At 36.3% G+C, this 25768-nt stretch overlaps 1 protein-coding gene across 1 annotated transcript; it reads left to right on the top strand.

The window, feature by feature from the left end:
• Nucleotides 1-19288: 19288 nt before the first annotated feature.
• On the top strand, nt 19289-21712 carry LOC107772461 (uncharacterized). Its single transcript, XM_075245882.1, has 3 exons — nt 19289-19888; nt 20134-20555; nt 20977-21712. Exons 1-3 carry the CDS (start codon nt 19289-19291, stop codon nt 21710-21712), a joined length of 1758 nt encoding a protein of 585 aa, XP_075101983.1.
• The last annotated feature ends 4056 nt before the right edge of the window (nt 21713-25768 follow it).

The following is a 25768-nucleotide window of genomic DNA, read 5'->3' as shown; positions in this document are numbered from 1 at the left end:
AAGAGATAAGGCAATACTAAACTTTTATCCCGAAATTTTGTTTATCCATCATACCAAACGACCCCTAAGGAGAATCTAAAGATAAAGTCCCTGAAAACTTGAGGAGGATATACAACATGCCAATAAACTGAACGAAGAAACAACCTGTTTAAAAAAGACAGGCCGGTGCACTAAGCTCCCACTATGCGCGGGGTCCGGGAAAGGGCCAAGAAACAACCTGTTTGCTGCTAGAAAAAACCAAAATTCCAAAATTCCAAAAATCCAACTAACTGAAATCATCAAGATTTATAGACTTGTAGGCGTAGGCTGGTGGATTTAATTCCTCGTCGAGCTTCATTCTTGCGCTGCTCAAATTCCTTTTGCTTTGCTTGAGCTGATTCCAACTGAATTCCAAGTTCTTGATCCTTGGCTTTTGCAACTTCATGAACTTCTTTACATTTTATTTCAATCTGTTTCAGACGCTCTACGTCGTGTTTGATATTTGCTAGCTTTTGCTTCAGATCTTCTATTTGCCTCTCCAAACTTTCTCGCGTTCTTTTTTAGTGTGACCAATATCCTTGACACGATCAATTGCATTAAGTACAACATTTTCATGATTTTTCACCAATACTGATAAAGACAACACGCTTTCTTCTCTTTCTGCAATTTGCATATTGTAGCGAGACGAAATATATCCAGTGACATCTCTATAAAAAGAGACATAGTCAACACGAAGCCCATTCAAATAGGTAAAGGTATTATTGGCCTGATCGACCATGTGATCAACATTCTAAGAAGTAAGCAGCTTGTTCACTAACAAAGCCTCGACTTTGATAATTACTTTCTTTAATTCCTCATCAATGATTTGGGATGTATAATTTGTCTTTGGCGGTTTCTTCAGTCTCGATAAAGGATTCAGCTTTAAATTCGTCTCTCTTTGTTCGTCCTCTTCATCACAAGGAATTGGCACAGAGGCATCTATGGTTGAGCCCAATGGCAGCCCAATAGAGCTCGTCGAAACTTTTGCAAAGGAGTATGATCTCCATTTGAACCCAATGGTGGCACAGGAAGTGAGGGAACTATCTTTGGAGCAATATGAATGCGCGGCGAAAGTTTCTGCAAAGGAGTATCTCCATTTGATCCCACCGGTGGGACATGAGGTGAGGCAACTGCTAGAGTTTTCCTGGGCGCTTTAACATTAAGAAAAGTTTAGTTTAAGATATTGAAAGAAATAATGAATCAGATAAGACTAGTAAAAACCAAAGAAATATTTGCAGAGAATGGGCTAATGTTCCCTTATGACAAAAACAATGCAAGACACAGAATCTGTACGACAAAATTGTTTGTAATCTGTGTTCGAAACCAGAAAAGTTTGTAAAGTAAAGGAGAAACAGAAATGCATAGGAAGAACAAAATTAAATCCTTGCCCATTGAATTTACAGTTTGTCCCTAAGGAACTTAATCCCCTTCTAGTACCCGAGGTTTAGGATTATTTCCTCCAAGGATAGAACGGATTATCCACACTGGTGTAGCGGTACCTCAAACCCCAGTGTTTCAGCGAACGCAATAAGGCGGAGCAAATCACACATGACACTTATATTTTGTTTTGGAAAAATAATGCAAAGAAGACTGGGAGAATTTCTGAATTTTTTCCATGTATGAAAATGAGGCTAAGCCTCTAAAATTTATAGACAATAAAAGGGTGAGATGAAGAGGTGCAATTCAAAAGGTGCCTCTTCCATTTCCCATTCACACCTATTCACGAAACCTAACAATCCCCAACATGAATGGGGAATGGCAATATGTTTAAAAAAACATGCAAAAAACTTGTGTGATTCGCAAGTAAGAATTAATCGCATCTGGATAAGTAGGTTTCCCTTTGAACTTTTCGTAGCGAACATATATCGGATATACTCGATCAATCGGTAGATTTGATATCTTTGAACCGTCGAGCTTTGGTGTATACCTAGACAACCATAAGTTACACAATCAACCCTTAACTGCCTTTGGTTCTCATTGTTGTGTTCGTTTAAGCCATGAACACCGCCTGGTTTCATAAGTGCATAGAGAATTGGACTTACAAAATTCGCCTTGAAGCGGCTAACACTTTACACTTACATAGATGATTCCTAAATGTGTTATCCTGTAGATAAACAATTTGATATACCCCGTATCAAACTTAAAAACTATTAAAAAGCCTTTACGCTTTATCCTTGGTACTGAACATTGTCTCATCACGAGAATGAACCAAACTTTTATTTGACAATGTTGAACTGTCACAAATGACTTTGTTTGATCTCCTTGAACCTAGATCTTGGGATCTCCAGTCTTCTAGGTAGAGTTACCGCCACAGTGACTTGTCCTCAGCCATAGTCCCATTCCCATCGATGATCTTTCAACTACCTCTCTAGTTAGGCCTTTTGTAAGTGGATCCGACACATTATCGCTTGACTTTACGTAGTCAATTATGATAATTCCCCCAGAGAGTAGTTGCCGAACGGTTTTATGTCTTCGTCGTATATGACAAGATTTTCTATTATACATAATGCTCCCAGCCCTGCCTATTGCCGCTTGACCATTACAATGCATGCATATATGTGCCAATATTTTGGGCTAAGATGGAATTTCTTCAAGAAATTTCGGAGCCATCCAGCTTCTTCACCGGCCTTGTCTAAGGTTATAAACTCATCCTTCATTGTAGAGTGGTAATGCATGTTTGTTTGAATGATTTTCAAGACACTGGTCCTCCACTGTTTCTAAAAATATATCCACTTGTAGATTTATTTTAGGTTTATCCGGTGATTCAATTTGCATCACTATACCCTTCAATACCAGCAAGATAATTATTATAGCGCAATACATAGTCATGCATATATTTTAAATATCCCAAAACTCATTTTATTGTCTTGACATTTCAATGCGAACTTCCTTATGTCGTAGACTAATACGTCTCGACATTCTATTGCATATCAGATTATTGACTACACTTAATGTAGCAATAATATATTATAACAACAGCTGGAATGATTGTCATCAGTTGTGGCCACAACCTTTTAATATATAACACATTTATTAATCACTCTGTCATTTCAAGTATTTGTATGTTATTTATTCATACGCCTATATGATATGCAAATTATAGAACCTTCATTCATGAAATAAATCCAACTTGCAATGAATTTTGGTCATGTTCATCGGTTGATTCACCTTATTATAGACCAACGTATTAATACATTCGTTCATGAACGGTCATGTTTATACAAAACATACAAACACACTTTTCATGAAAAGTCACAGCCTTACAGGTGACACCCTTTCATAAAAGAGCTAAACATTATAAATGTTTAAAAAAGAACAAATCATTTCTGGAACGGCACATAAGCAATTTTCGAATGTGTAGTTTCATCACTAGTCATCACTAAGACTGAACAAGTAATAAACTCACCGACTATCATATCAATATCCATTAAGGATGGGTAGGGTTCAAAAATTATATCATTTAGACATTACATCTAACATTGACTTTTGTCATGTATAAGCTAAAAGCCCCCACATTTTAAATATTTCATCAACATATCATCTACATATAATCAAATAACGATTATATGATTTGAGGTATTCTTAATGTAAACACATTTGTTTACACTCATTAATTTTGAAACCATTTGATAATATTATTTTGTCCTCACATCCATTTAATAGATTTCAAGACCATACACCATAGCCAATGCTACTAACATCCATATGTACGTAATACTCATAACCGAAGAGTACGTGTTAAAATAGTCAAGATCTTTTTATTGTCTATACCCTTTGACAATAAGTCTTGACTTATATTTATCAATAGTGTCATCATCCTTTATTTTCCTCTTAAAGATCCATTTAGAACCCAATGGTTTATTCCTAGGAGGAAGATCAATCAATTCCTATGTATAGTTGTTCAATATGGATTCTATTTCACTATTGACTGCCTCTTTCCAAAAAAATGATTACGAAAAAGACATAGCTTCTTTAAATGTTCGAGGCTTATTTTCCAATAAGAAAGTCACAAAATCTGGTCCAAATGAAATAGTTATCCTTTGACGTTTACTATGTCTTGGATTTTCCTAATTCAACGTACTTTCCTTTGCTTCTTCCCAAGTTCGCTTAGATATTTCACTAGACGACTCACATTCCTTTTTATACGGATGCATATTCTCAAAGAATTCAACATTATCTGATTCGATTACCATATTAATATGAATGTCGCTATTTTCTGATTTATGAATCAGAAAACGATATGCCTTACTATTTGTTGCATATCTTATGAAAACGGAATCAATGGTTTTCGATCCAATTTGTATCCTTTTGAGTTTAAGAACTTGCACTTTACCCAAATACCCCCCACACTTGGAAATATTTCAAGTTGGGTTTTCTTCCTTTCCATTTTTCATACTGAATGGATTATGTCTTGCTATGGGAAACGCGAATGCGTTTTCGGTTAGCTGTTAGTTGTAAGCATAGCTTCCCCCCACAAGTTTTGGGTAAACCAGAACTTATCAACTAGGCATTCATCGTCTCCTTTGACGTTCTATTCTTTCTTTCTGCAATTTCATTAGATTGCGGTGACTAAGGGGCGGTCGTTTGGTGAATAATTTCATATTCCAAATATATTTCTTCAAAATGAGATTCATATTCGATGCCCCTATTACGTTGTTGAGCCAACCACAAGAACTATTGTTTGTGTCACGACAGAGCCAGAATTAATAAATGGTAAAAATTTTAATCTTCAAACCAATATGACACATTCAGAATTAATAAACGGTGAAGTTTATTAATCTTCAAACCGAATAATATGTGACACAATCAAATTTAATAAATGGTGAAGTTTTTAATCTTCAAACTGAATAATGAATTGGAGTAGAAAATCACTAAGATTTTAATCTCCAAAACGAGCATAAAGTCACTTAGACTTTAATTTCCCACAAATGAGTAAAAAGTCACGAAGACTTTAATCTCCACGAACGAGTAAAAAATCATGCAAATTTTGATCTCGAAGCAGGAGTAGAAAATCACGAAGATTTTATTCTCCATAATGGCTGTAGAAAATCACGAGAATTTTAATTCCCTTTCCAAATGATTTTTCAACTAAACCATTATAACACTTTAAACAGTTTGATCTCTTTCTCTAATCAAACACATATATGTTCATCTTTACATATATTATATTTATGATCTCAAAACAATTTTCAAGTATTAATGTAAGCCTAATTCACATCTTACATACCTTGAAAATAAACCATCACATATTTTTATGCATGCTAACCAATTATATACTGACAAATCAATTCTATTTGGTATACGGAATAACAATTTTCCTTCAATAATATGTTATCCTATTCCTAGCATGCAAATAGGATATATTTTGAGATCATCACATAATAAACCTCTACCCTAACATTCAAAAGCTTAGTTTCATAAATTACACAGGGTAGAAAATCAAAAATAAAGTAAAGAAAGCATAACCCGGTATAGTTGTCACTTTCTGTTGAAGACATTGAGTTAGTCCCACAAAGACTTTGATATTCATGTACCGAGAGCAATGCTCCTTTCAGAATTCCTTTGGAAATTTACCAGAACGATGCAAATCTTATGAACCGCTGCAACACTTGTACAGTCCAACTAGTGAATCCACACGTTCAAATGTTCATTGTTCATTTATGTTGCCTTTCTTTTTAATCATTGTGTAACGGGATTAAATAGGAGACTTTGATCCACTTTAATGATAACTTAAAGTAAGCCATAAACGAACAAGGTCAATCCTTTGGTCCAATATGTTGCAAAGCCATGAAGACTTCAGTAACTGATAACAACAGTGCCAAGATCCCTACGAATATTTCAGGGTGGTTACAAATTCTAACAAATTTAAATTGTCAGACACCCCAAAACGAAACAGGCCATCACAATTGATAACCAATCATTTTTCTAAGCCAGTGATGAGATATTTCAACATTTAAGAGCATTTTCTGCATCACTGTTGCCATGTCTTCATGATTTCAACCAACGTCTTCCCAGTCAATTATAAGGATTTCACCTTTCCTTCCCTTTTTTTTTCTACTAATTAATTTTCATAATAGTCAAAAGACCAAAGGGAGAAACAGACGAGATTTCCTTGTTTGCAATTCCCAACTTTCTTTGATGATCCATTATTCAAGACAAACTAATGACCACCTTTGAGTGATATCTGCATCTCTTAATACATATTTCATAATGCAAAATTAAAAGAAAATATTCTCATGATGCAGTCGAACCTGAGTCTCCCATATTTTCTGGACCAACTCGTTCCGTTGTTTCGACAAAGTAGGCATACGTATTTCTTCAATTTTACTCTCGATCAGTCACCTTTTTGCAATAAGAATTCTCTTTCTCATTTTCAAAAGTCAGATGTTAAGATAAACACAGAAAATAAATTGTTAAGTTCCTTAAGATTGTTTGTAATTTGTGTTCGAAACCAGAAAACTTTGTAAAATAAAAAGAAACAAAAACGCGTGGGAAGAACAAAATTAAATCCGAGCTCACTGAATACACAGTGTGTCCTTAAGGAATTTAATCCTTTTCTAGTACCCGAGGTTTAGGATTATTTCCTCCCAGGATAGAACAGATTATCCACACTGGTGTAGCGGTATCTCAAACCCCAGTGTTTCAGCGAACGCAATAAGATGGAACAAATCACACATGACACTTATATTTTGTTTTGGAAAAATAATGCAAAGAAGACAGGGAGAATTTCTGGGTTTTTTCCTTGTATGAAAATGAGGCTAAGTCTCTAAAATTTATAGACAATGAAAGGGTGAGATGAAGAGGTGCAATTCAAAAGGTGCCTCTTTCATTTCCCATTCACGCCCATTCACGAAACCTAACAAAAATTAGTTAAAAAAACAGACTGAACATACTGTTAGCAAAAAAGAGGTAGAGTTATTGCCTCAACTTTCTCCTTTTCCAAATATACGCTTATCATTTTCCAGCATATACGGATCCTCTTTGATTCAATGCCAAATTGTAAAAGCTTAATCAAACTCCACTTATCGTACCTTCCTATTACAACCAAGAATTTGCATATATCTTAGTATAATTAATTTTCTTCATCCAACACTTTATCTAAGAAAGAATACTTAACTCCTAAGTTCTCAGTAATCTGTGAAATGTGTATACGGGTAAAATCGGGTATAATGCATACCCCGATTTCCCGGTGAAGAAAACATAAGAAGGGCATGGACGTACGAGATTGAAATCGAACCTGGGAGCCCTTCGTATCGAGATCCCTTAAAAGTGAACGATGTGTTCATCATCGGGTATGATAAAGCAACGCGTCCCGAACCCAGAACAAGTTCTAAGACCTCGGGAAACACGGTAAACGGTTACACATGACGGATAGAAGGCCGTGATATTCGCACCTAACCAGATATCATGACACGGATCTCGCTCGATCTCGGTTATAGATCAGTAATTAAGGAGAAAGAAATATTTTTACCTTTTTTAGATTTATACTAGGGATGATGAAACTCATTATATAAAGAAAAAGTTTTTCTTTTATAACACAGTCTAATACGCAAATCAAAGTAATACAAGTTTATTTTTCTGCCTTTTAATTATTGCTAAAGTTCTTATTTAACTGTTTTGTTCTTCATTCAAAACTGGGCTCGAACCAAGGGTCCAATCTAGGACGAGGTCACTATTCAATCTTTCGGTCTAGGCCATAATATTACAACTGGTTTGATCGTTTATTTTGTCTTTAACTCGTTTATCTAATATTCTTGATTATTTATGTTGAATCAAACCGCATATCCTTAAAATCGCGTAAAAATTTAATTGTTATCCGATTTAAGGGTAAACAAAATGAAGGATAAAGAACCAATTTTGCTCCCCCTTTTTTCAGTTCCTTTCTCAAAAATGAAGGACAAAGAACCGATATTTACTTCCACTAAAATCGAAAGTACATATCTTTGCATATACATAAAATTTATAATGGAAGTAGTAGTAAAAAAAACTTACTGCAAAGGCCACAAACTTTCATAGAAGTCCTTTTTTTCTTCTTGAAAGAATATTCTTGTGTTGGAGATGAAGTGCTAGCTGCTGCTGCTGGTTGTAGAAGAGATCTTCTTCGAGCCAAGCTTAACCTTGTAGATACTATATTGTTTTCACTTTTTTCTTCAAACCTCTAATTTTCTCCTTTGTTTCTTCCTATGTGTGAGGATTGACAAGGATTCAAAATAATTGTGGTTTTGAATGATCTTGCTAGACAGAAAAAATGGTGCTAGCAGCTAGAGAGAAAGGTTTTCTTTGTCTATTAAGCAAAGATTTTAAGACAGAAAGATGGTGATTTTGTTTCAGTGATCTTTTGGTAGTGCAAAAATACAAGAAATATGCAGCAGCAACAGCTGCAGCAGCAGAGAGTAACTAAAAGCGTGTAAAGGACAGAAACAGCACGAAAAAGGTGTAGAGGAAGTAAGTATATTAAAATGACACTGTATCGCTCTCAAAATAATAAACAAAAATATAGATATATATATTTATTTTATATATATACACACATGTTATGTATATTATATACAAAAATTATTCTAATATTTTATATATGTTTTCTGCTACCGAATATAAATAGTTCTAGCACGGGCTAAAAGTGAAAAAAATCCTTAAAAATTGGGAAGGAAAGAAGGAACATCTTTAAATTTTATTGATTTCTCCATTGAGTGAAAAACGAGAAGAAACCAATTTTCTCACTAAATAATACTCCTTCTGTTTCAATTTATGTAATCTCATTTGACTAGATATGGACTATGGAATTTAAGAAAAAAATAAAAATTTTTAAAACTTGTAGTCCTAAATAAGTTATACTACTTCTTTTAAAATTTGTGGTTTTAAATATGCCAGAGTACGGGATTATAAAAACTTCTTACTAAGGGTAGAATTGAAAGTTTAAGTTAAATTATTTTCAAATTTAGAAAGGGGTTATTCTTTTTTAAACGAATAAAAATGGAAATAGGTTCACATAAATTGGAAGAATACTAACTACAACTTCTCAGCTTTTACAGCTTCCCCGGCTAAACAAAAATATAATCTTACAACTCCCTACTCCCATCTATAGTCCATTCATCTCTCATTTAATTTGAACACCCCAATCGCATGTGATATATTGGGAAAATGGTCAAATTTGCTCCTATGTTATTGAAAATTAAGTAATTTTGTCCTCTGAGATTTTTGGTATAACTTACCCCCTCGTTACGAAATTCATTCTGTTTTGTTTTTGCTCTTGAGCTCTAATGCAACTCCAATTTGAGGGTAATTTTAAATTATGTGTAAACGACTCTAGAATGGAGTTTTGATGGTTTCGTTAGCTCCGTTGGGTGATTTTGGACTTTGGAGCGTGTTCGGATTGTGATTTGGAGGTCCGTAGTTAAATTAGGCTTGAAATGGCGAAAGTTGAAAATTTATAAGTTTGACCGAGAGTGAACTTTGTGGTTACCGGGCATGGATTGGAGTTTCGGGAGTTGGAGTAGGTCCGTGGTGTTATTTGTGACTTGCGTGCAAAATTTGGAGTCAATCAGACGTGATTTGATAGGTTTTGGTATCGAATGTAAAAATTAGAAGTTTAAAAGTTCATTAGACTTGAATAGATGCGCGATTCATGATTTTAGTGTTGTTTGATATGATTTGAAGGCTCGACCAAGTTCATATCGTGTTTTAGGACTTGTTGATATGTTTGGTTGAAATCCCGGTGGCCTCGGGGGTGATTCAGATCGAAATCGGATTGGATTTCGGAGTTTTGGAGGAGCTAGTGTGGTCAGGTCTGGTGCAACCGCACCTTCGAGGGATAGGCCGCAGGTGCGGAGATGCAGAAGCGGCCATGGGGTCACAGATGCGTTTTTGGGTGAGTGGAGGTAGTTGTGCCGGTGCGAGGGAAAATACCGCACCTGCGATCACGCAGATGCGGGTGGCTTATCGCAGAAGCGGAAAAAGACTTGGGGAGGTTGGTCCGCAGAAGCGCACCCGCAGGAGCGGGATTTGGGACCGCAGAAGCGGGATGTATGGACCTTAAGTGACCTCCGCAGATGCAGATTAATTTGTAACCACAAAAGCGGTGCCACAGATGCGGCTAAATGGACCGCAGAAGCGAAACCACTGGCAGTGCATATTAAAACGAGGGTTCCATAATTTTCATCATTTTGAACATTTCAAGCTCGGGATTTTCTAGGGGTTTCTTAAGGTAAGTCACTTGTGTTTAAATTTATTCAATAATTATATTTCCCCGTTGATTTTCCCACCTAGATTTGTGTGGTTTTGAGGTGTAATTTTGGAGTTTGAGGTTAGGGATTTGGAGAGTTTAAATTGGGGATTTGGGTGTCGATTTGGTGTTGTATTTTAGTGAATTTGTTATGGTTGGACTCATGGTTGAATGAGCTTTCAGATTTTGTGACTTTTATTGGATTCTGAGACGTGGGCCTCGGGGCCTATTTTTGAATTGACTTTTTGAATTTGATTCAGAACTTAGTGTTTTCTTATGAACCTGATTCCTTTAGCTCGTGTTGATTGTATCGAACTGTTTATGGCTAGATTTGGGGAATTCGGAGGCCGTTTCGCGAGGCAAGGGCGTGTTGGAGTAGATATTTACACGATTTGAGGTAAGTAACACTTCTAAAGTTGGTTATGAGGACATGAAATCCCGAATTACGTGCTATGTGATTGATGTTGAGCTGACGCGCATGCTAGGTTACGGGCGTATGGGCGTGCCCCGCAGAAATTGTGATTTAGTCATTTTCCTAGAACTGCGTAGCCATCTTATCTGAACATTTTGTTGTACTCTATGTGTTAGAGGACTTGAGCTGTGATTCATGCTAGGAATCATGTTTAGGCTATATGCGGGTACTATTGGGACCCACAGTGGTCGTTCCTTGCTGTTGAGTTATTTGTTTAATTGCAGTTATGTACTCCGTCGCATTCATCATTTCATATAATATCTCAGTCTCTGTTATTGTATATTGACACATCTCGAATCATTGATTAGGGATGCTTACTATGAGCGTTATGAGCCTGAGAGACTGGAGAGATTAAGTGACTGAGTTGGGGCCTGAGCGTCGTCTGTGATATATATATATATATATATATATATATATATATATATATATATATATATATATATATATATATATATATATATATATATGAGCCTGAGAGACTGGAGAGATTAAGTGACTGAGTTGGGGCCTGAGCGTCGTCTGTGATATATATATATATATATATATATATATATATATATATATATGTGTGTGTGTGTGTGTGTGTGTGTGTGTGTGTGTGTGTGTGTGTGTGTGTGTGTGTGTGTGTGGATCGGGTTACACACCGCAATGAGCTTTAGGGCTATACATGTGTGGATCGGGTTGCGTGCCGCAACGAGCCTTATGGCTATATATAGTGCTGAGTGACTAAGTGTGGTGAGCGAGTATTGAGTTGGTCAGATTGAGCGCTCTGAGAGAGTGACCACTTGGGATTACATTGTGTTGCATCACATACGGCATTCACCTTGGCATGTAGATATGGAGATGTCATATTCTTATTATCAGTCACATTTGGCCTATTTTACCGGTGCTGAACTTAACTGTTGAACTTGGAAGTGTGTCTATTTTTCTGCATTGCTAAATTCAGTATTTTTACAGTATGTTTTTCAGCTCGTCACTGCTTTCAGACCACATCTTAAACTTGTTACTTATTGAGTTGGTTGTACTCACGCTATACCCTATACTTTATGTGCAGATCTAGGGCACAACGGTTGCTGATTCGTGACATTTCATCAGTGTCACGACCCAATTTTTCCTATAGGTCATGATTACGCCCAACGTCGCCGCTAGGCAAGCCAACAATGAACTAGCCATGTATTTATTCTTTTTAATAATTTTGAAATAGTTGATTTTTTTTATTTACTAAGTAAGTAAGAGGTAAAATTTATAATAAAATAAAGCGTAGACAAATAAAAGAACAAGTGTGGTCAAATAAATACTCAAAAGCCATTAAATGTCTACTAGCATATTTTCAAGACCTGGTGTCATAAGTGTATGAGCCACTAGTAGAATATACAAAATACTAAACTACTGTCTGAAATATAGTTGACCGAAAGTAAATGCAAAAGAGAGACTCCGGGTGCTTGACGAGTTAAAAACACAACACAAAATTATACTCGCTAGTCGAATATAGTATAGAAAATATCATATCCACAGGGATTGGATTTCAATAGTGTTTTCGTAGCTTCTAGTTTAATTGCTATCCAAGATGATCGCTAATTTAGATTTGTGCGATTAAAACTAAAATTAACTAAAAGTCTAAATTATTGGCTAATGACAATCGCAACAAAAGTAAGCAAAGACGATATCAATGGGAGAAAACATAGGTTGATTGGATAGGTGTAAGATACTTGTTCGGGAATTAACTCTAGTTACTTAACTCTATGGTTCAAGTGAGTCTCTCGAATTCACTCTATTATTAGTTCGAACGTTCAGTAGAAACTCTTCTTTCGATTAAATATCAACCTTACGATATGAACTAAGTTAATCTTGGTGAAGATATGCAAGAATTCGTAGTGGATTGATCCTTAGGAGAACCTCTTTCGATTATCCTCCTAACTAGGTCTAAACATTAATTCAACTAGCCTCTTTCAATTATTAACAAGAATCAATGAATTCAACCAATAAGATAATGCAAAACATGACAAATTATTCTCCTTTCGATTACATAAACAAGTGAATATATATGCAACAATAAAATTACCCAAAACAATTCAATACATAAAAACTAGAGTTAATATCCACAAACAATTCTCAAAACACCAAATCCATCAAACCCTAAAGAGAACTACTCCATAGACATGGAGTAATTCATCACAATTAAGTATAAAGTAAAGAAAAACATAAAACTATCCAAACCCTTGTCTTGAGTTGGGATTGAACGATGGATTCCTCATGCTCTTCCTTCTCCAACTTCTCCTTAGACTCCTTAGGTCTAAATTATGTCAAAAGTCCTCAAAATACCATTTTTCTATGTATATATACCAAGTAGGGTCGGGGCCAAACAATTAAACATTCTCCTACGCGAAAAAGGACACTTTTCCCGGACAGGACGTGTGCGGCCGCGCACCTGGAAGGGTGCCCGCGCACTTGGCCGCACACTTTTCACACTTTTTGCCCCATATGCGCGGTCAGTGCGCGGCCGCGCACGTGCTGCGCCCGTTTCACCCTGTTCTATTGGGAATTTGAAAACACGTAAAACATGAAAGTTGTAGCCCTTTGAATTAGCTTTCCAGCAATATATTGTGGAGACCAAATGGAGTTCTGAGAGAAAGGTTATGTGTAGTTTACTAGACAGTGCACAATATGCCTGCTCGATTCTTCGTTTCGTTGCACTATCATCTGTTGATCCCCGAACACGATTCCAGCTTAATTCCTTGGGCTTTTACTCAGACTTCAAAGCTCCAAATTACTTGAATTCATTCTATAATATCTACATAGCTCGGAATTACTCCTAGAAGGCATAAAATACACCATTAGTGCAAACCACTAGCGATTAAAGCTCAAACTCAACTAAAATGCGGTAAATTGGAATGTAATAATCGACTAAAACATGAGATTATAGCCTACCATCAGTGCTGCAGAACGGACTGGGAAAGCAGCTCACCACTACACCTCGGGGTATCGAGGGTGCGCGCTGGAATGATTGCCAGATGCACCTGCCTTAGATCCTGCATGATTAGTGCAGAAGTGTAGCGTGAGTACATAAATAACATATACCCAGTAAGTATTCAGTCTAACCTCGAAGAAGTAATGACGAGGGGTCGACATTGACATTTACTATGGGACAATAATAAAATCCAGAAGTTCTAAATATACATGGAATATAGAAATAATAATAATAACACAATAGCAAGCAGGGAATAAATGATTCTTTAACTGATAATAAATTCCAAAATCTCCATCTAACACATACTAATTCCAAATCACTTTCGGTCATTAAATAAATTATACCTCTCAAGCCATAACATAATATCAAATGTAACCGGGTTTCGAGTATTATCACGCACGATTTATGCCGAAGTCGTACACCCCGATCCAAAACACTGTGTGCACTACCGAGGGTCGAACGGCATGAACCATAGATCATCTATTATACTGCCGAGGCGAACGACCCACTCCCCTGAGAATAGTGAAGTTTACCTCGCTCGCGGAAGTATTTGCGACGCGAGAGGACATGGATTTCTCAGAGTTATTAAGTATTCTTCAATTCTTTCCCCAAAATAAGAAATTTAACTTGGAAGTTTTCAACTTTTTAAAATATCCAGTCTCAGCTCCATTTAAAATAATTAATATGCATAACAAACATGACAGTACAATTAAAGCATGATGTAAATCTAAAACTGTCCGGACATCTCATGGAATATAAATACGCACGGACCCTCGTCAACTAGTGCGTACGTAACTCCACACACAAGTAATTCACAACAAAAATACACCTAAGGGTATGAGTTCCCTCTTACAAGGTTAGGGAAGAGACTTAACTCGTTCTCAAGCTCACTTTCGGTTCACAAATCTGCTCTAAATCCTCAACTTGGTGCGAAACAACCCGAAACTAGCCAAATATTATATAAATAAATCAATATATACTCAAAAGTTCATAATTTAACTATTGGGGTAATTACCCAACTCAAATTGGAAGATTCCTAAAATTCGCCCCGGGCCCACGTGCCCGGATTTCAAAAATATTTAAAGATAAATATTACCCATAACCTCAAGAACTCAAATATATAATTTTCAGCCAATTCCATAATCATTTTCGTGGTTAAATCTCATTTTTATCAAAACCTAGGTTTTTCAACTAAACCTATAGTTTTCATAATTTTACATGTTAACATTTACCCATAATCTATATATTTAGCTTACATTTGGTAGAAATTACTTACCTCCAATAGCTAGGTGAAAACTCCTCTTCAAAGAGCTCAAAAATCGCCCAAGAGATGAAAGAAATGAGCCAAAGTAGCATAAGTCCTCGACTTAAATGAACTTCACTGCCCAGCGGTTTTCGCACCTGCGATTCCACTATCGCACCTGCGACTCTGCTTCTTTGGAAAAAACCTCGTAGGTGTGGACCACACCTAGGTCTGCCTCCGTCGCTTCTACGGGCAAAGCCTCGCTTCTGCGGCACACGCGTCGCACCTGCAACCCTCCCCGCTTCTGCGATCCACTTCCTCGCACATGCGCCTTCGCAGGTGCAGTTCCTGCTTCTCTTCTGCGGCTACTGGGCAGTCCACGCCAGGCCGCTTCTGCAGTCAAAAGCTCGCACATGCGGCCAAAATCTCATAGGTGCGGACGCACCAGAACTGGTGCACCAGTAGTTCTTTCAAGTCCAAACTTGATCCACGCATCGTCCGAATAGCACCCGAGGCCCTAGGACCTCGCCCAAACATACCAGCAAGTTTATAAACATAAAACAAACTTGCTCGACCTCTCAAAACATTGAAAACAACATCAAAACTAAGAATCACAACCCAAAACCAAATAGAATCAACTTATGAATTTCAAGTTCTTCCAACTCACCCCGAAGGCGCCGAATCATACTTAAACTACTCGGAATGATACCAAATTTTGCGTGCAAGTTTTAATCACCATACGGAGCTATTTCCAGGCTTGGAATCCCAAGCGGACCTCAATAACACCAAAAACTACTTCAAAACAAATTTAAAGAACTTTAAAACCTTCAATGCGCCAACTTTTAACTTTATGCGTCGAAATGCTCCCGGGTCATCTAAAACCCGATCCGAACATATGCCCAAGTCCAAAATCATCATACAAATCTATTGGGACCGTCAAATCACAGTTTCGATGTCGTTTACTAAAAATGTTGACCCAAGTCACGCTTAACCCTTTTTAAGCCAATAGAACTAAGTGTTCCGATTACAACCCGAACCCTTTCAAACCCGAACTAACCATCCCGACAAGTTATAAAACAGTAAAAGTATATACGGGGAGTCTTATTTAGAGGAACGGGGATCTAAAATGCAAAGCGACCGGTCGGATCGTTACACATCAGTTCGGAGATCATCGAGATAGCTGCCTTGGCGTCCGCATACCTTGACTCTCATCCTATATCTTTTAGTCTTGTTTTTACTGTTCTACTTTCCTAGGCAGTGTCCTATTGGTTAGACTGTGTTGATATGTAGATGCTCATGTACTCCGTGACACCCAGATCTTTTGGGAGAATTTTGTATTGAGTTTCGAGGTTCATATCCGGTTTTTATGAAATTCTTAATTATTTAAACTTATTTCTGCATATTTGAGCTTTAAAAATATTGGTATGTGTGAGATATCGACTTGCCTAGTACTATGACAGGTGCCATAATGACAAGTCGAGTTTTGGGTCGTGACATACCTTCACCTATCTTTAGACTCTTTTGTATCAGCCAGTAAAATAAAAAGGAAATGAATAATAAGATGTAATCGTCAAGTTAGAAAGTGCAAAATTTTGGTTTCAATATTTCTGCTGGAACTTAAGAAGGAGTTTTTCTATAGTTCTTGCTTTTTTTTAGTTGCACCCTTTGGTGGGTATATGGTGGCTTCTCTGCTCGCTTGGACATTTTATTACTGGATTTTCACATGCATGGTGGTAACTGTTATAATATTTGCAAACTGATGCACCGAGGGCCTTACATGAGTAGTTACTTTAATATCATTAATGTAGAAATTGAATTATCTTTATAACAATCTCTAAATAATGAAACATCTTATTTAACCTTTTTCTTTAGTGCAATCATTGGGAATATAAGGTCGCAGGGAGTGGAAGAGGTGATATAAAATCATGTTAACCTATTGATATTGGCACTTACTCAATGTTAATAAATTGAATAGTGAGTTGTAAAGTGCTTTACTCCTACTCATCTTGTGGCTAAGGGGAGCAACGACTTAAGTTTCTAGCTAAATGATCGTTCACATATTTTTCTGAAGCTTGGAATTGAGGTTTTAAGAGGTGCCTCTTCTACTTTGACTACATTCTGATGAGGAATGAAGCTGCATATTTCTTCTTTGATGGACAATTATGCTTTATAGTGTAGAGATGCCACAACGCGGATGCTTGCTGTCAAAAGCATTTGCATCAGTGTGTGAAGTTTTATTCGTGTCAGAAAATTATTGAAAATGCATATATATCTCTATTTCTTTTCATTGACAATGAGGTTATCTAGACATCTTTTTAAGCTTAGGATGGTTATTGTTATAATAACGAAGGTTCTGTTGGTTCTTGGGTTCGTGAAGTTGTCATTGATGGTCTGAGAGATGCACCTATATTCTATGCAAGAGGATTCAAGGGCTTTTTAAGGAAGTTGGAAAAAATGAAACTTGTATCGATTTGAGAGTTTTCACTGTTAACTAAGAAATAAAATAGTAATGAAGGTGTTCATCAGGCTGCAAATAGCTACGCATTTCATCAGCTAGAGTCATATCTATTTTATTTGGAATCATGTATTTTCTTTTTGTTAAGAGAAGTGGGTCCCAGCTATATATGTAAATACAGTTAGTTAGTGGTTAGTTGTAGTATATATATACAGTAGATATGTTAGTAGTAGTATAGAGAGATTATTAGTTTTAAGTTCATTTCTCCTTAATTCACAGAAATGCTATTGCTTTCTCTCTGTGTGTTTCTCTTCTTCTAGAATCTTCTTTCGCCATAGCTGAAGCTCCTTAACATGGTATCAGAGCTCTGGTTTCCGGTCTCGTTTAGCTCAGCTGTGACGGAATTCTTCTGTTAAGCACGAGTTAGAGTCAATTTCTGAGTCAATTGCTCAATTCAAAGTACTTTCAGCAAGCTAGTGTTAATTTTGAGATTTCACCTCAATTGTTGATTTTACTGATTTCTCTGAGTATACACCTTTAATTTGAGAAGTTTGAAGGAAATTTCCAGCTGCAAAATATCGATTAATGAAGAGATAGCTGATACTCAGTCGATTCCTCAGTCTGTTGATCAAGTTGATCACAATCATCCTCTCTACATCCATACGTCTGGCACTCAAGGTTTAGTACTCATCTCTGTTCAACTTCAAGGTTCTGAGAACTATTCAGTTTGGAGTCGATCATTGAAAATTGTATTGCATGGTAAAAATAAGCTAGGTTTTGTGCTGGGTACATGTCGTAGGGAGATGTATGATTCTAGCCTACATGAGCTGTGGGACAGGTGCAATGCTATTGTTTTAGCTTGGATAATGAATACAGTATCGCCTAGTCTAATTAGTATAGTGATCTATGCATCCGATGCTCACAGAGTGTGGGAGGATCTTAGAGAAAGGTTTGATAAGGTCAACGCTTCTAGGTAGGAGTGTTCAAAACCAAACCGAAACCGAAAATCGAATCGCAAAAGTAGCTTAATGACTTATTGGTATCGGGTTATCGGATTAACGAGTGGTGAACAAATTAAAATTTTATTATTAACGGCTTATCGGTTTGGGGGCGAATTATTCAATTTTCTTATCGGTTAACCCGTTAGCCCGTTAAGAATTTTTATATTTATATATTTTGATCCATATGTATATTAAATATTCCTTCCACTTATCCATATGCAATACTTTACCTTGGATATAGCAAGGGCGGGACTCCATTATTCTTTTAGGATGTCAAGACAAATACTACCATTACTGTTGATGTTTGGGTGGAATACTTTGGTTTTGAAGGCAACCTACAAAATGCACAAGCCAAAATAATGTAATGTAGAAAATCCAATCACTAGAACCAGGTGCCTTGAGAGAAAACTAAAGAATGACGAAATGCGCAAGTAAACTGGCTTTTTGATGGTATTTACTACTAACACGAAGGACCAAAATAGGCCTATGTAATACAGATTTAAATAGGCCGATAAACCGCTCGATAACTGCCCGATAATAGCTAAACCGATACCAATCCGCCTGATATCTTATTGGGTAGCTAGCGGATTAATACATTTAAATACCGATAATTAATAAGCCGAACTGTTAAGAGTAAATAACCACCCGATCTGCCCGATAAGCAACCCTACTTCTAGGGCCTGCTATCTGCATAAAGAGATTGCCACCTTAACTCAGGGAATCTCTTATGTTTCTGTATATTTCTCTAGACTTAGAGAGTTGTGGGATGAGTATGAAACTCTAGATCCTCCACCTACTTGTGGATGTCCTGAATCTAAGAGGCATACTGAACGTTATCAGCTGTAGAAACTATATCAATTTTTGACTGGTTTGGATGAGTCCTATGAGAATGCTAAGAATAAGGTTTTAATGACTAGGACATTGCCTAACATAAATCAAGCCAATGCCATGATTATCAATGTGGAGAGTCAAAGAATGCATGGGAAAGGTGCTTCTTCCTTAACTGATAATAATGAAGCTGCATCAATGATGAGCAATAAGCCATACAATAGTAACTATAATGGAGGTTACAACAACAATGGAGGATTCAATACTAATAACTACAATAGAGGTTTTAAGCCTAGGAATTCATTTGGAAAATCTGGGATTTACTGTGAGTACTGCAAAGGCAAAGGGCATACCAAAGACAACTGTTACAAACTGCATGGTTATCTTCCAGATTTCAAAAATAGAAAGAGAGAAGGTCCTTCCAATACTCATGAAAATAGTGTTACAATTGCTGGAAATCAAATTCCTCAGTCACACAATCAATCAGATCCACATGCTTCACCAGCTCACTTCTTCACTCAGGAGCAGTACAATCATATCCTTCAGCTACTAAACAAAGGACAAGAGGCTGAACTTGTAGCAAATGCTGCAACTGCAGGGACAACATGTATTGCTTATGCACTTGTGTCATATCTTATAGACCAGAATTGGATAGTAGATACATATGCTTCTAATCATATGGTCCATAGTCTGGATTTATTAGATTATTATGAGGAGTTAACTGGAATGATAAGAACAAGGTACACTTACCTACTAGAAAGCAAGTAGCTATTACACATAAAGGAGTTGCATCATTTTTCAAGGATAATCCAGTTCAGAATATCCTTCATATTCCAGATTTCAAATATAATTTACTCTCAATTTCAAAGATCACAAATGAGTTACAATGTTTAGTAGCTTTCTATCCTTATTTTTGTATCGTTCAGGATCTCTCAAGTGAGAAGGTATTGGGGATTGGTAAAGAAGAATTTGGACTCTATATTCTGAAGGCAAATGGAAGACCAGTGTCTGGACAGCAAGTGCTTCATAAGCAAATTTTTACTTCTTTTCCAACTGTAAATATCACTTCTGATGCATTCAATAAATGTGGTAGTCTAGCTACTGAACAGTCTTGCTCTGTGTCCTCTTTGTGGCACAGAAGATTAGGACATGCTCCATTAAAAGTCTTGCAAAAGCTAGATGGTGTTCCTAGTCTAAAACTAGAAGGTCATCACTGTACTGTTTGTCCTATTGCTAAACAATCAAGGCTACCTTTCTCTCATAGTCTGACTTGTTCTAGTGCTGCATTTGATATTGTACATGCTAATGTGTGGGGGCCTTATAGGATACCAAATTATGATGGTAAAAGGTATTTCTTAACCCTAGTTTATGATCATTCTAGATACACTTGGATCTATCTTATGCACACTAAAGCTGATTCTCTAGTTGTGATAAAAGACTTCCTAATACTGGTCAAAACTTAATTTGGTAGTGGAGTAAAATGCCTTAGAACTGATAATGGAATAGAGTTTTTCAATGAACAAATATTCATCTTGTTGAAGGAACAAGGAATTATGCATCAAAGCTCTTGTATCTATACACCCCAACAGAATGGGGTTGTTGAAAGGAGGCACAAATCCATTTTAGACATGGCAAAGGCTTTGAGATTTCAGGCTTTTGTGCCCTTAAAATTCTGGGGGGGCCTACGTATCCACTGTTGTCTATCTCTTGAACAAATTGCCCACTGTGGTGTTACAAGGTAAATCTCTATTTAAACAGCTATTTCACAGGTCACCTTCTCTACAACATCTCAAGGTCTTTGGTAGCCTGTGCTATGCAACCAATGTGAAGAAATGTAACAAATTCAGTCCTAGAGCTATACCATCAGTTCATATGCGGTATTCCTCCTCCCAAACAGGGTATATTCTTTATGATCTACATTCTAAGGTTTTCTTTGTCAGTAAGCATGTTGTATTTAAGAAGGAGGTATTCCCCTTCAAACACATGACTTCTGATTCTTCCATTCTATTTCCTATGCTGAAATTTGTTGAGACTTCATCTCAACCTTTACATCAAGATACAACTCCTACTTCTGCAATCAACTCTCCTACTTTAGCTTCTGTTGAAGATCCTATATTCAACTATTCTGAAGATCACTCAACTACTGACTTGTCACCTTCACAAGTCTCTCCATCTACCTTGCCATCTACTTCCGTGGTGGAACTTAGGAAGACTTCAAGAACCACAAAGCCACATGTGTGGCTGAAATACTTTGTAGTTCAACCTCAGAAGGGTGCCTGTCAATATCCAATTGCCAACTATGTAGGCTACAACAATCTTTTCCCAACTTATCAGGCTTCTATTGCTGCCTATTCTGCTATTTTGGAGCCTAGGTCTTTCTCTGAAACCAGTAGATATCCTAAGTGGATTGATGAAATGCAGACTGAAATTGCAGCTCTTGAGGAAAATAACACATGGTCAGTGGTAGATCTTCCACCAGAAAAGACTCTTATAGGCTGCAAGTAGGTGTTCAAAGTCAAGTACAAGTCCACATGAGAAGTGGAGAGGTACAAAGCTAGATTAGTTGTAAAAGGATATAGTCAGCAGGAGGGGCTAGACTACACTGAAACTTTCTCACCAGTTTCCAAAATGGTCACTGTGAGGGCTTTCATTGCACTAGCTGTTGCATCAGATTGGTTTATATTTCAGATGGATGTTCATAATCCTTTTTTCAAGGTGATTTGTTGGAAGAAGTCTACATGACAGTGCCTGATGGTTTTTCAAGCTAGGGGAGTGTACTAAGGTTTGCAGACTGCACAAGTCCTTATATGGCTTGAAACGGGCACCTAGACATTGGAACCTGAAATTGACTGAAGCACTAGTAGATATGGGTGTGCAAAGCCACTTTGACTACTCTTTGTTTACACAAAAGGTTGGACATGAGTTGCTGATCATATTAGTATATGTTGATGGTCTATTGGTGACTGGAAGCAATTTATCCCTTATTAAGCAAATTAGGAAAGATTTGGAAGATAGGTTCAAGATGAAGGACCTAGGACAGTTAAAATACTTTCTGGTCATTGAATTTTCTAGATCTCAGAAGGGCATAATTATGTGTCAAAGGAAGTTTGCTCTAGAATTGGTGTCTGAATCAGGCTTAGCAGGAGGCAAGCCAACAACTACACCTTTAGAATTCAATCACAAACTCATCTATGTTGAGTTTGATCAGCTGATACATGGTGGTAAGAGTGCTACTGATGATGCAGAACTTGATGACAAAGGAAAGTTTCAGAGACTAGTTGGAAGGTTACTATACTTGACTCTACAAGGCCTGATATAGCCTTTGTAGTACAAGTACTCAGTCAACATATGCATGCACCAAAAGTATCGCATATGGTAGTTGCCTTGAGAGTAATTAGGTACATCAAAACAGCACCAGGAATTGGTTTGTTTGTGCCAGCAGGGAAGTGTCAACAGTTAGTTGCCTACTGTGACTCAGACCAGGGGCGGCCAAACCCTAAAGCAAGTGAAAACACTTGCTTTAGGCCCCAAAAATTTAAGGGCCCCAAAATTACTAGTATTCTTTATATATAGTAGTATATTATTTATATAATTATCTTTTATTATTGATAAATTTATTTCTTTATTGTCATATTAATTTTTAATAACTCAATTTCTTCCTCTAATTAATATAACTAAAATAGTTTTTCGTCAATCTTATTTTACTTTTTTACTTAATTATATTTCTCTATTCATTAGTTGGTCACGTAACTATATCTAATAATCTAACTTATTATTTATTTTTCTTACATAAATTATACTCTCTCCGTCCCAATTTATATGAAAGTGTTTGACTGGACATGGATTTTATAAAATAAAGGAAGGCTTTTGAAACTTGTAATCTTAAACAAATCATAGAAGTTTTTGGGCTAGAAATCATCTCATTAATGGTAAAAAGAAAAATCTAAAGTTGAATTGTTACCAAATATAGAAAGGGACTTACTAAAAAAAAGGAGTCACTTATGTTTTCTGGGTTCTCCCATTTCAGTTGTGATACAATCAACATTAAATTCATTTAATTTTCTGTATTTTATAAAACTAAGTTCTCATTTTTTTTAATTCTACATCCTCACTTGTCTAATTTTTTTAAAAACGATGTTCATTATATATATATATATATATATATATATATATTAAGGCCTCTTATTAAGATTTTGCTTTAGGCCTCCGATGAGGTTGGGCCGCCCCTGACTCAGACTGGGGATCCTGTGTAGAGACAAGAAGGTCTGTCACAGGATATGATATCTGGTGAAGTTTGGAGAAGCCTTGATTTCCCGGAAATCCAAAAAACAGAGAACAATCTCCAGAAGTTCTGCTGAAGCAGAATTTCGAAGCATGGCAGCCACTGTAGCTGAGGTTGTATGGCTGACTGGACTTTTTAAAGAACTAGGAGTTGAAGTTTCACTGCCTACTCGACTATTCTGTGACAGTAAGGCTGCTATCCAAATTGCAGCTCATCCTATTTTTCATGAAAGAACCAAACACATAAACATCGATTGCCATTTTGTGATGGAGAAGATCTTACAAGGAGTCATATAGACTTAATACATTGGAACAACAGAGCAACTGTCAGATTAGTTGGAAGTTAGTTAGTGGTTAGTTGTAGTATATATATAATAGATATGTTAATAGTTGTGTAGAGAGATTATTAGTTTTCAGTTCATTTCTCCTTAATACACGGAAATGCTATTGATTTCTCTCTCTATTTCTCTTCTTCTAGAATCTTCTTCTGCCATAGCTGAAGCTCCTTAACACTTTTCAATTATCTAGAAGCAAAGATTTTTGTCTTCCATATCTTTCTTCTTATTTTCTAAGAGTCCATTTCTATATCAATCATGACTCAGAATGTTTTTGCAACTTATTGTTGCAGAATGGACATCTGATCAGTTTGAGAAGAAGTTAGCCACGATGCATGTCAATTAGTACACAACTGCAACTTTGTGTATGAAAATGCTATTCTTTTTCTCATAACAAAGAATGTACAAGTTTTAGGTATGAATATAGTTTTTGTCCTCTACTCAATTCTTGAATCTGTTCGTTGGGTGATATATGTGCCGTCTCTTATGAGGTCATAGTGTGGAGTTCACTATAAAGTTATTGCATAATCTAGATTGCTGATATAAAAGTCTTGCCTTATGTATGCATTCATACGAATTTAGTGAATGTGCTATTTTAATTTCCAGGAAGCCATGTTAAATTTTCACATCATTACAGAAAGGGAACAAGCAATTGTTAGCTATATACTTTGGCGTATTATGGTTGAATTTATTTTATTTTTGCGGCTAAACCCCACTATTAGTGGAAAAGAAGTAACTTGAAGGTGCTAAAAGAAGCTCTTGACGTAAATTGGGTAAGATTTCCATTTCCTTTTCTCCCAGGCAAGTATCCGTGAAACTTTCATACCTCTTCTAGAGAGTGAAATCGTTGAAACTAAAATTATCTATCTACATCATTGTACTCAACAACATTAAGAAAAGCATCCCAAAATCTCTGACTGATGGCATTTATCTTCTAGATTCTGAAACTATATTGAATTTGGTTTAGTTACTACTTCAACCCACTAATATTTTGTGCTCATATATACATACCTTAGCATAATGTCACTACAGCTGAATAACTATTAAAATTAATGTAAAATATGGTAGTTAAATGTCAATACAAAGAGCTATTTAGATGATAAATATACCCAAACACGCACATGTATAGTTGAAGCTGATGATGAACCTTATTCTCAGATGCACTTTTCCATTTCATTGGTTGGCAGGAGATTTTTGTAAAAGATGTAGTAAAATGTTCAAGGAGAAAATATAAGAATTTTTGTTTCCATATGCTTGCGGAGTGGAAGCCCAGCGCCCTCTTAGAATTTTGTTTTCTCTGTTTTTAATTATGTTTTGTTGGAAATATGATAAATCTGTTTATCAACAACACAATTTGTATTTCCTGTAATGCTAACATTATAATCTAGGTTAGATTATCTCCAAAGTGACCTATAATTGAGTTTACTTTTGGTAGTTACGGGGATAACTTTATTAACGCATGCATTGACATACGCAGTAGGACTTTTTTCGTGGTATTGGTTGTTTCCTTTGTATATGCTGTTATACTTTTTTTATGTACTTATACAATATGAGGTTCATATAAATGACTTTTAATACTGCCATACCGTAATTTTAGCTACTTGATACACATTTTTACCTTGATTTATGATTCAATCATGGTAAATTAGTATGATTTGATGTAAACACCAAGTATATATGGGCAAAGTTATTACCTTGATCATATGCCCTGAAACCATTTACAGTATTTTGTTGTATTTCTTTTTCAACAGATTTTTCACAACGTTCTGATCCATCATTACAACCCCACAAAAGGTACATTATTTACTTCTACTGGACAATGTTAGTAAACATCATATCTCTGTTCTTTATATTTGTGTTACAAAAGTATGCTTCAAATGTTTGCCATTTGTTTTCATATGTATTTTTGTTAGAGTAGTTCCTATTAGTCTAGCTTTATGATAAC

The sequence above is a fragment of the Nicotiana tabacum genome, chromosome 23 (assembly GCF_000715075.1).
Source record: "Nicotiana tabacum cultivar K326 chromosome 23, ASM71507v2, whole genome shotgun sequence".
Taxonomy (NCBI): domain Eukaryota; kingdom Viridiplantae; phylum Streptophyta; class Magnoliopsida; order Solanales; family Solanaceae; genus Nicotiana; species Nicotiana tabacum.
The sequence above is the reverse complement of the archived record's forward strand: the minus strand, read 5'-3'. Positions and strand labels throughout refer to the sequence as shown.

Coding starts and splice junctions, on each gene's coding strand:
- LOC107772461 (XM_075245882.1), top strand. CDS start 19,289: ATGACTAGGACATTGCCTAACATAAATCAAGCCAATGCCATGATTATC. Junction 19,889..20,133: donor CATATGCTTCTAATCATATG/GTCCATAGTCTG, acceptor TGTATCGTTCAG/GATCTCTCAAGTGAGAAGGT. Junction 20,556..20,976: donor CCAAATTATGATGGTAAAAG/GTATTTCTTAAC, acceptor GCTATTTCACAG/GTCACCTTCTCTACAACATC.